This window comes from Papio anubis, chromosome 17, assembly GCF_008728515.1.
Source record: "Papio anubis isolate 15944 chromosome 17, Panubis1.0, whole genome shotgun sequence".
Lineage (NCBI taxonomy): Eukaryota > Metazoa > Chordata > Mammalia > Primates > Cercopithecidae > Papio > Papio anubis.
In genome coordinates this window covers 53,402,025-53,414,308 of record NC_044992.1, presented here as the reverse complement: position 1 = coordinate 53,414,308, position 12,284 = coordinate 53,402,025, and the positions used below count along the sequence as shown (strand labels likewise).

Here is a 12,284-nt window from a genome sequence, read left to right as displayed (position 1 = left end):
ACTCAGGGAGGCCAAAGCAGGAGAATCGCTTGAACCAGGGAGGCGGAGGCTACGGTGAGCTGATATCATGCCACTGCACTGCAGCTTGGGTGGGAGAGCAAGACTTCATCTCAAAAAAATAAAGTAAGGAGTCAAAGACCCACAGCCTTTCTGGGATATTTCAACAATTGCTAGAACTGAGGGATAGCTGCATCTGTTGCTTTATTGCATATACCTCAGAGGTGCCATATGACTGGCATTCAAACTATTCCTATCCCTTTGGAGCCTAGTAAATATATAATTTGTTTTGAATACTGCAAATCAAACTTTTTATATTCTTTCTCATCTGTTGTTTCATTTTATATTCTAAACATATATTTGAATACTCTGAAGAGAGTAGTATCTGATACCATCAGATAATTAAATTCATTGAGATTTTATTAACTTTGTTTTATGTCAGGGAAAAATATGTGTGTGTGTGTTTATTTGTTTGTTTATTCATTCATTCATTGAGACAGGGTCTCACTCTGTCACCCAGGCTGGAGTACAGTGGCATGATCATGGCTCACAGCAGCCTCTGCCTCCTGGCTCAGGTGATCCTCTTCCCACCTCAGCCTCCTGAGTAGCTGGGACTATATGCACGCACCACCATGCCCGGCTAATTTTTTATTTTTTTGTAGAGTTGGGGTTTTGTCATGTTGCCCAGACTGGTCTTAAACTCCTGGACTCAAGAGATCCTCCTACCTTGGCCTCTCAAAATGCCAGGATTACAGTCATGAACCACCATCCCCGGTCTGTGTGTGTATTTTTAAACAAAGCATGGTTTTTAGAAAACAAGCTTCTAGTATACTTTGTTAGAGTTAAGCAGATACTGACTACATTTAAATTTCCTCTTAGTCATCTTGATACTGATGTTAGTATATCCTTCTTGATCATTAGTTGAAGGCTTATGTTACTATGTAATTGTTTTGCTAAGCTTCCGTTCCATAGAATTGTTGAGGTCATTTTCCTGTCAATAGGTACTTACTTTTAGTCTGTACATTTGGATTCTTCATCCCTTTTTCCCCCAAAGCAAAGCTAATGTCATATTCTCCTTCTCTCTCTCTCTCTCTCTCTCTCTCTCTCTCGTCTTTCTCTGTCTCTGTCTCTGTCTCTGTCTCTCTCTCGTCTCTCTCTGTCTCTCACTGTGTTGCCCAGGCTGGTCTCAAAACTCCTGGTCTCAAGCGATCCTCCTGCCTTGGCCTCCCAAAGTGCTGCAATTATAGTTGTGAGCCACCATACCTGGCCACTGATTCTCTTCTTTTCTTTTTCCTCAGTCATTCAAGTTTTGGTTTTCAAATTGGTCATCAGAAGTTTTAGGTGCTTTGTGCAAATGAAGTGGTGGTGCTTTTCAAGCAGGGGTGCTGTTGGGTTCATGTTAATTTTTTTTTTTCCTTTTTCTTATTCAGATTGAGTCTTTTTCTCAGCCATTGGAAAACCATGGTCCACCTATTATTGGTCATGTTTCAGAGTCACTGTCTACCAAATCATGTGGAGCACTCAGACCTGTCAATGGAGTTATTAACACGTAAGTTTTAGCTCTTCTACTTCCTACTCTTAGACTTGTAAAGGTGTTTTGGAGCTCTTAGTTTTCTTTAGCTAGCCAGGACTGACCCTGGTTTAAAGAAGCAGAAGCCTTATCACTTAGTAACATTTTTAATCTTCACTGTATAATGAAGCAATGTGTTTTAATTAATTGTGTATTTTCCTTTTACCTACTAAAATGGAGTGGGCATGGAGTAAAATAAAAGACACTACAGTTATTGTGAATTATTATTGTTTTAATCTTACAGGAATTCCTCGGAAGTGTTTATATTAACCTCCTCTGCTCTAGGACAGATTAGATCTCCAAAGGCTATATTTGTAAATCTATATTTATTAAGATTCAAGGGAGAAAAAAAAAATATTCAGGGAGATCCTATACAAGTGAATGATGTGTACAACACCCCTAAAATTCAAGATTCATAGAACTGATCCTAAGGAAGCCCGTTAACATTTGCAAAATTCATCATTTTCTAACCAGTTGTAGTTCTCTAGACTTTATTTACTCATGTGTTTGTTGTAGAGGAGAACTCAATCACTAGAACTTGAGTTTATTTACTGACTTTTTTTGCCTTTCATACATGATGTAGTTAATGTGCACCAAGAGCCTTACACATAAGCGCACACAGGTAGATTAGCAGACATCAGGAGGAGACCTGCTTCTGCTCTAGAATGCTTCTTTGTGTCTGAACATTAGCAAATAGAGGTTGAACCAGTATAAGAGGCTTTGTTTGTGTTTTCTTGTTGTTGTTGTTTATTTATTTTGTTTATTTGTGTGTTCTGAGAATACTCTTCCTTCCCCTTGTATAGTCTTCAGCCTGTCTTGGCAGACCACATTCCAGGTGACAGCTCTGATGCTGAGGAACAATTACATAAAAAGCAACGACTGAATCTAGTCTCTTCATCATCTGATGGCACCTGTGTGGCAGCCCGGACACGTCCTGTACTGAGCTGTAAGAAACGGAGGCTTGTTCGACCCAACAGCATTGTTCCTCTTTCCAAGAAGGTCGGTACAGATGAGAGAGTTGGTCATTGTCAAGCAGTGAGCCAGATGCTCAGATAGAGAGTTAGTCTCTTGCCAACTTTGGTGTTTTCTAAACTTGACTAACCACGAAGGTCTTCTGGGGAGCTTTATAAAATGCTGGGTTTCTGGGCCCTGTTTGCTCTGGAGTTGGGTGTTGGAATCTTGTTTTCAGAAAACACAAAGCTCCTAGGTGACTCTGCAGCTAGTTTTGAAAACCACTGTCTTGAGCTTTTTAATAGAAGTGGGAGAGATTGAAAGTTTAAGAACTGCCATTAACACTTTGAAGGAGAATAGTGTGCCCTCTCACCTTCATTGTTACCACTGAAAATGGCAGTATAGAATCCTTTGACCTAAAAAAGAATCTTGGCCATGTGCAGCGGCTCATGCCTGTGATCCCAGCACTTTGGGAGGATCACTTGAGCCTAGGAATTGAATACCAGCCTGGGCAATATAGTGAGACCTTCATCTCTACAAAATATTTAAAAATTAAGCATGGTGGTGCACATCTGTAGTCCCAGCTACTCACGAGGCTGAGGCAGAAGGATTGCTTGAACCCATAAGGTTGAGGCTGCTTTGAACTGTATTTGTGCCACTGTACTTAAGCTTGGGTGACAGAGTGAGACCCTGCTTCAGAAAAAAAAAGGAATCTTCACTAAAGTTTTTAAATTGATGTTACTAAAAAAAAGTTTGTCTTCACAAAGGAAATGGAGATTAATTCACAACTGCAGGGAATTTTAGATTGCTGACTCTTCAAATAGCAGTTGACTTTATTCCACAACTAATGAAATAATAATACTCAGTAAAATGGTACTGTGCAGGAATTAAGAGCATTATCTTTGAAGATGATACTTGGGTTTGAATCATGGTACTACCACTTAGTAGTTTGGTAATTTGGTGCATGTTAACCACCCCGATTTCCACTCCTCTCCAAAGCCTCAGAGATCTCATAGGGTTGTTTGAGGATTAAGTGAAATGTATGTAACATGCTTATTGGAATGTCTGGTTGGTAAGTTCCTAGTACAAAGTGGCTGTTACTGTTACCATTTTTGTTGTTCATTCATTCTTTCAACAAATATTTATTGGCTTCCTGCAATGAGCTAAATCTGTCTAGTCACTGGGTATACAACACTAAACAAAACAGGCAAAACTGCTTACCCTGTGAAATGTTCTCGTTGTTAAGAGAAAGAAAATACATTAACTCTGCAGTGTGTCCTATAGCATTAAATCTTGCAGAGAGGCTAGGCACAGTGGCTCCTACCTGTAATCCTGGCACTTTGGAAGGCCGAGGAAGGAGGATCACTTGAGTTCAGGAGTTTGAGACCAGTCTGGGCAACATAATGAGACCCCATGTCTAAAAAAACAGAAAGCCAGCTGTGGTAGCGAGTGCCTGTAGTCCACCTGCTCAGGAGGCTGAGGCGGGAGGATCATTTGAGCCCACCAGGTTGACACTGCAGTGAGCCATGGTCGCGCCACTGCACTCTAGCCTGGATGATAAAGTGAGACTCCATCTGAAAAAAAAAAATCCTGGAGAGAGAAATGCAGTAGAGGGGGATAGAGAGTGCTGGAGAGCTCAGATAGAGAAGAAGTATACAGGTTAGTCCTTTGAGGTATTCCAGAGCTTAGGTATTCCTCCTCATTCCTATGAAAGATGAAGAAAGGATTGGGAAGGGAGTGACCAATAAAGTAGAAGAAAAACCAAGAGAGTGTGGCATGAAGAGAGTGTGGTATGTGAAAGGCAAGTGGAGAAAGCGTTTCGGAGGAGGAGGAGGAGGGATTGGATTGCGTGTTACAGTTGCTACAGACGGGACCGGTAAGATGAAGACTGAGAATTGAGACCATTGAATTTAGTGGGGCGGGGTTGTTGCAGACATTGGTGAGCAGTTTTGGTAGAGGGAGAAGGGTGAATGAAAGCTTGGTTGGAGTGGATTCAGGAGAGAAAGCCACAGAAGGAATTGAGGGAACGATTGTAGATAACACTTTCAAAGAACGTTGCTGTAAAGGAGAACAGAGAATGGGAATTTTTCTTAAGGGAGCCACTAGCAACGTATTTGCTAATGACAAGGGAGATGAGAGAATTGCTGAACAATTAGTATTTGCGTGGTGAATTTTCCGTACTTTCCTTGTTTGGTTCTCGTATGCAGTTGTACTGTGTAATTTTGCCATGTTCTCCTTAAAGGAAAGAATTGTTAGAATTGACTGTCAGGCGATACCATTTCTTCCTGTCTATTCCTTGGACTCTACTTGAAATATCAAAATGGCAGAAATAGAAAAGAGTAAAGGATTTGGCAGGGTTTTCATGTTGGCATTTCAGTCTCAGTTTTTTTTTTTTTTTTTTTAAACTAATAGTCGTATATGTCTAAATGATTTTCAGAGGAATTGATAACAGGAATGTCAGAAAACATATTACTGTCAAGTGTAGGAAAGTAGCTTTTTGTCAATTCCTTGATGAATTTAACACAGAATGCTTTTACATTAAAAAAAAACAACAACAACAAAAAACAAAACACCACATGAAAATAAAGCACCCTTCCTCTGTTTTGGCAGTTTACCAGCCACTGTGGCATGACATCTAGGAGTTGTATAAAAATTTTCTGAAGTATGTGGTGCCGTCCTGGATTTCGTTTTTTAATATGTGAAGTAGCAAACCTTCTTTTGATCGATGCCTAAGAACAAATGTAGCTTTGAATGTACTTATAAAAGGTAGCTTAGGCAAGGGATAGGCATAAAACTAAATATCCTTTTGTTCCAATGCCAGTTTCTAAAACAGAATCATCCTGACACAAAATTAAGCTGCATGAAAAATAAGACAGAGAAATTAGTTTACTTTGGGAAATAGACCAGAAAGCTGGAGTTCTGCCAGAGTTGGAGACACACACCATTCCTTCTGACTAGGTTGCTTTCTGTGTCTCACATGGCTCCTTGCTCACGACATGACCTCAGTGGTATTTGCTGATGAGCAACCATCTTGCCTTCTGTCACCTTGAATTGCTCGGTTTTCCAGGCAGATTTATTCAAGAGCATTTTTGAGTGCCCACCGTATTATTCAGGGCAGCCAGGTTGCGTTAGTAAGCAAAACAAAGCCCTTACCTTCATGGAGCTTACTTTCTAATGACAGAGTAAAGAAGTTAACATGTAAATTATGTTCTAATACTGTTACATGACAGTTCACATTTATTGTGAGTATAGAACACACAAAACAAGTGATTAATATTTTTTCCTTACCTACATCTTAAATGATCTCTACTGCATTCCAGAACCAAATATAAAACACACTTGAGGGAACTCATTCAGTTTTTTTTGTTTTTTCTTTGAGGTGGAGTCTTGCTCTGTTGCTTAGGCCGGAGTGCAGTGGCGCGATCTCGTCTCACTGCAACCTCCTTCTCCCGGGTTCGAGCGATTCTCCTGCCTCATTCTCCCTAGTAGCTGGGGTTACAGGCATACACCACCATGCCCAGCTATATTTTGCATTTTTAGTAGAGACGAGGTTTCACCATGTTGGCCAGGCTGGTCTCGAACTCCTGACCTCAAGTGATCCACCTGCCTCGGCCTCCCAAAGTGCTGGGATTATAGGCATGAGCCACTGCACCCGGCCCAGTTACTGTGTGTTGTGTGTGTGTGTTTTGGTGGAGTCTCCCTGTTGCTCAGGCTAGAGTGCAGTGGCGCGATCTTGGCTCACTGCAACCTCCACCTCCCAGGTTCAAGCAATTCTCCTGCCTCAGCCTCCTGAGTAGCTGAGATTACAGACAGGCATGCACCACCACACTTGGCTAATTGTTGTATTTTTAGTAGCGACAGGGTTTCACCACGTTGGCCAGGCTGGTCTCAAACTCCTGACCTCAGGGGATTTCGCCCGCCTCGGCCTCCCAAAGTGCTGGGATTACAGGCGTGAGCCACTGCACCCAGCCCAATTACTCTGTTTTTAAAGGGCTGTCAGCTTAGTTGAATTGTGGCTGGAATATATCTTAAAATTGAGATGCACATTTACTGCAGTAACTCTTTTGCCCTTAAAAAGGTTGGCCAGGCGCGGTGGCTCATGCCTGTAATCCCAGCACTTTGGGAGGCCAAGGTGGGCGGATCGCGAGGTCAGAAGATTGAGACCACCCTGGCCAACATGATGAAACCCCATCTCTACTAAAAATACAAAAATTAGCTGGGCATGGTGGCACGTGCCTGTAATCCCAGCTACTCGAGAGGCTGAGGCTTGAACCAAGAAGTTGGAGGTTGCAGTGAGCTGAGATCTTGCCACAGCATTCCAGCCTGGTGACAGAGCAAGACTCCCTCTTTTTTTTAAAAAAAAAAAAAAAAAGAGGGGGGAGCTGCTATGTTGTATCACTTGTACTTCTTAAAATCAATGACTAAAACAAAGAGTTCAGTAAGTTAAACTTGTTGGGAATAAACAGAAATGAGATCTATCAGTAAATAATAGGAAGCCTTGAATTCCCAAACTGTTGATTTGGGTTTCAGTCTGTAAGTTTTAATGTTTTGAACGGAGAAGTGTCATAAGCTATTTTAGGGGAGGTAAATCTGTAACTTTTTTTTTTTTTTTTTTTTTAAGTCGGAGTCTTGCTGTGTCACTCAGCCTGGAGTGCGATGGCACGATCTCAGCTCACCGCAGCCTCCGCCTCCTGGGTTCAAGGAATTTTCCTGCCTCAGCCTCCTGAGTAGCTGGGATTACAGGCATCCACCACCACGCCTGGCTAATACTTGTATTTTTAGTAGAGACAAGGTTTCACCATGTCGAACTCCTGACTTCAGCTGATCTGCCCACCTTGGCCTCCCAAAGTGCTGGGATTACAGGCATGAGCCACCACGCCCGGCCAATCAGTAACTATTATGTTTGGGATGGATTGGCACAAGAGACTGGAGGTGGAAAGACAGACTAACAGTAGTAATGCTGGAGGATATAATAGTGTAAGGCCTCTACAACTCTGAAGGTGGAATATTTTAAATGTAATCTAAGGAATAATCACTAGGGTATGTCAAGTGAATATCAGAGTAAGGCTCATCGAGAACATGGAGTACTTCCTAAATCATGATTTTATTATAAAATGATGGAATTACTAGTTGTAATTACTGAATCGCCTATATTGCTATTTACTGGGGGTCTAGTATGGTAGACGTTAGTAATTAAGTGAATGAAGAAGCACTCCAGTAGAAAGTTCTTATAATATATGCCATTATGTTCTTTTCCTGGCCCAGTGCCTAAGTGAAGTAGGTGTTTATAACTTAACCTAAGCGTACTAAGATTTCAGATCAATAAAGTTATTAAAATAGGTACCAGCCAATTTTAAAATAGGGTTGCTTTTTATTTGTTAAGTGAAATTATGTTTATAATTAAACCATAAGACAAATAGTATTGTTTTTAAAAAAGGAAAGGAATGTAGTTTTATTAATAATTTACTGTATTCTCATTCTCAATTTACTGTGGACCATTAGACACCTGTGTATAGTCTGGCAGTGGAAACCATCAGTGTTTGGAAATGAATGGTTGAAAAGGCTGGGTTTTTTTGTACTAATAACCAGTAGAATAAATAATGGCTACATGTATTACTAACATACCCTTGAAATTTTTTTATTGCCCTCAATAGCATTTCTTTTCAATTTTTTAAAAAGTAGCATTTCCTAACAAATTGGCAATGTTATGGCATCATTTTAGAATTTTGTAGTCCATGTTATCTTAGGGGGATTGCTGTGAGCTAAATTTTAAAGCTGGCTTCCGTAGAATTCCGAGTAATCCTCCTCTTCTTCCCATTGTATCACACTTGAAGAGTGGCATTTTTGTACAGGGCATTCTCTTATGGCTATGACCAGGTTTTCTGTAGACATCAGGGTAGATAAAGGTGTTAATATATAATTCTAGGCTTCCTAATTTTGATTCCACCTATTTAAATCCAGTTTCATGACACCATGGTTGAGGACTAATGAACTAGAGTTAGTATGAGTCAGTATTAAAAGTTAATAATTTGGTAAGTTCTTCCTTGACAGAGTGCGATAGACCTTGGAGGCCCAACTTTTTAATACTAGTTAGACATTTGGAAGGGAGCAAGCATGCCATGTAGAAAATTGTAGTACCTTAGGACATAAAGCTACTAAAAGAATACTCAAATCACTCTGTGCTTAGAATAGTTACCTCTTAACAGTTATGAGGATGTTTTATATATACATTATAAGACACATACAAAATAAATTTTGAAAGACTGAGATAAAATAGAAGCTTACATGTTTTGTTTCTTCACTCTGATGGATCTTCAAGAGCCAGTTGTGGGATACGCTTGATTTTGATAGAGTTGCCAGACCTATGAAAATCTTTCCAAATGTTAACAGTGGATGAGTTAAATAACAAATATCAAATGCAAAGCAAAATCAAATAATTATAACTTGTCCTTGAGCCAAAAGGATTTTTTTAGTGTTTTGGACAAATATGCTATGATTAACAGAAAATGGTGAATATTTTACTTTGGTATTAATTCCTTCATAAGTATTAAATTGAGTATTTCTTGGGAGTCCCTTCAAAGAGAATTGATAGCATTACAGTATTAAGGGAACACAGGAATTTCTTCATGTATCAAGTCTTTTATCTATTTTATTATTTTATTGAGATGGAGGTCTCACTGTTGCACAGGCTGATTTTTTGTGTTTTGCTGTTGTTTGTTTTTTGTTCCCGGCCCCCCCCCCCCCCCCCCCCCCCCCCCCCACTCGGGGGGATTCCCCCTCTCTCACCCGGCGGGAGGGCAGCGGCCCGGAATTTTCATCTCAAAAAAAAAAAAAAAAAAAAATTAACCAGCTGTGTTGGCAGCTACACAGGTGGTGAGGCAGGAGAATGGTTTGAATCTGGGAGGTGGAGGTTGCACTGAGCCAAGATCAAGTTACTGCATCCAGTCTGGGTGACAGAACTAGACTCTGTCTCAAAACAATAACTTTTTTTTTTTTCCCTGTTTCTCTCTTAGTTCCAGCTGAGAACAAGTGTTGATCAGTTTCCTTCTCTCTCTCTCTCTCTCTCTCTCTCTCTCTTTTTGAGTCGGAGCCTCGCCTTGCTTTGTCGCCCAGTCTGCAGTGCAGTGGCATGACCTCGGCTCACTGCGACGTCTGCTTCCCGGGATCATATGATTCTCCTTCCTGCCTCAGCTTCCCAAGTAGCTGGGACTACAGGCACATGCTTCCATGCCCAGCTAATTATTGTAGTTTTGGTAGAGGCGGGGTTTCACCATGTTGGCCAGGCTGGTTTCGAACTCCTGACCTTAGGTGATCTGCCCGCCTTGGCCTCCCAAAGTGCTGTGATTACAGGCATCAGCCACCAAGCCCAGCCTCCTTTCCTCTTCTTAGCATTTCCTGAAATCTAATTCTAGTCTCCTCAACAACAAGACTGCCAGAAGCTCTCTGTCCTTTTCAGAGACTTTCCACTTAGCTTCGTAGCCTCCTACCATTCACAGCTTCAGCGTTTTCTTTGGGAGAGTGGGTACTTGTCATGCTTAGTTCCCTGTCCTCTCTTTTTATTGATAATTTGACATTTCAAGTCTCTAGTATTATCCATTCAGCCCTGTAAGACCACCAAAAGCTCTGCTCGTTTTTTTTTTCTTTTTTCTTTTTTTTTCAAGATGGAGTCTCGCTCTGTTGCCCAGGCTGGAGTGCAGTGGCACAATCCTTGGCTTACTGAAACCTCCGTCTCCCAGGTTCAAGTGATTCTTCTGCCTCAGCAAGTAGCTGAGATTACAGACACTGCCACCATGCCCAGCTAATTTTTGTATTTTTAGTAGAGACGGGTTTTCACTATGTTGGCCAGCTTCTTTTCCTCTCTGGAATCTTGGCTCTCAATATTGTCATTATGTCAGCATTTTTCTTACGTTTTGAGAGAGAGAGAGAGAGTGTGTGTGTGTGTTTTAAATCTGGCTTTTCCAGTTAGAGTGTTGATTTGATATAAGCTATCCATACTATGTGATTTATTTGTTGAGAAAACTGTATTTATCCCTTAGTTTCCCACAGCCTACTTTCTTTTAAAAATTGTATACCTATAGTATTATTTTCTTGCCTCTTGGCATATCTAACAATGTTTTATTTATGTTTTAAGCCAAAAATCCAATTAATAATTTTCCCTGCTTGTAGCATGTGGATTGTGCTATCTTCCTTTAAAGAGGCTTTGTTTTGCTGGCAAGTAAATTCCTTGTCATTTGTTAGGTTGGTGAGGAGTTGGCTGACTTAGTAGTTTGACTGCACAACTAAAGCAGGATCTTCTCTCTTGAATTCTCTATGCAACTTTGACTGGTCACAGTTTAAAAGCCTCCCAGACTTGTGTTAGCTGTGGAAACCATTTCAGTTCACAGCTGCCTAGTTGCTCTTGCCTGGCCTGATAGTTTCACCCTATACGTGCACCTTTTAATATTTAGCACACACTCGGGGATCTAATGAAGATTTCTGGGGCTCTTTCTGTAAAGCTTCCTCCTCTCAAGAACTCTGCCTTGCAATTTTCAGTTTCCTTAGTCTCTGAATTCTGATCTAGGGAGAATTTGCTTCCTCAATTCAGTGAAGCTATTGTGCTGTGCTTCAGATCCTTCTCCCTGCCCTGCAGTCTAGAATGTACTTCCAGGCAGAAAACCAGGGCAGTCTTAGAGACCACCCCATTTGTTTCTCAGTCGTATACTGCCTGTTGTCCAGTTTTCTCGTTTATGACTGAAAGGTAAATCTGATCACTATTACTCTGCTAGAAGCAGAAGTCCTGTGGTGTCACTGTTTTCTTCTCCAAATTTTGTTACGAAATTACTCAGATACGAAGTTGAATGAATTTTACAGTGAACACCTGTGTAGCTACTCCCTAGGTTCTGCCACTAACATTTTAGCATACAATCATCCTTCCATTTATTAATCCATCTTATTTTTAGTGCATTTGAAAAACAGTGGTGTTTTTCTGTCCCTTGTGTTTCTTGAAAACTAGTAGAGACTTGAATAAATCCGGTTTTGAGTTTTGTGACAAAACACAAGGTGGCCTTATTATGCTTGTATCAGAAGACACGTAATGACTAAACTGTTTGTGTTATCAACCACTGGTGATAATTGCCTGGACCCATTGTTACACTGGAAGTTGAAGAATGGTGATATTCTACTTGTATCATTTCTGTTTTTCTTTTATTAGCTAGAATATGTTTATAAGGGTAAACTTGTCCTTTTCAACTATTTGTTTACCCTGAGGTACACCTGCGGTACAGTTTTTATAGAAGAAAGCATGATTTGTTGTTATTGTTTTTTATTTACCAATTTTCAAAATAACATTAGTTTTCTACCATCCTCTAAAGACAGTCACTGAAGTTTTTCATGAAGGGGCTGTGAGTCATTGATTGAAACATATTTGAGGTATTTCAAGCCATTGTAGTCTTTTCTTTATGATGCTAATGTTACCTGATCTTTGGCTAGTGGAAGCTCTCTTCAAGCTTGTCCTTGAGTCCTTTTCCTTTGACTGCAGTAGTCTTTGTTCTCACTATTAATTTCTGTTTTGTTTTTTGTTTTCCTTTTTTACTGAGTCTTATGTTTACTGTGACTCACCACTAATATTTAATGAGAGCCTGTGCTTTGAATTTTTCTAGAAGGGATGACCGTAATTTGAACCTCATGGTTCTCAATGATTTTGTCCTCACAGGAGACATTTGGCAATGTCTGTAGTAATTATTGATTTTCACAAACTGGGGGAGTAGGGAGGCACATGCACCATGAG

General features: G+C 40.5%; 1 protein-coding gene across 1 annotated transcript in view; it reads left to right on the top strand.

Annotated features, from left to right (window-relative positions):
* LOC116270966 (KAT8 regulatory NSL complex subunit 1-like) overlaps positions 1-12,284 on the top strand; it is a 68,720-nt gene that overhangs the window by 30,969 nt on the left and 25,467 nt on the right. Inside the window, exons 4-5 of the mRNA XM_031656969.1 lie at positions 1,428-1,546; positions 2,371-2,566. Coding sequence (XP_031512829.1) covers positions 1,428-1,546; positions 2,371-2,566 — 315 coding nt within the window. The remainder of the gene's footprint in view (positions 1-1,427; positions 1,547-2,370; positions 2,567-12,284) is intronic.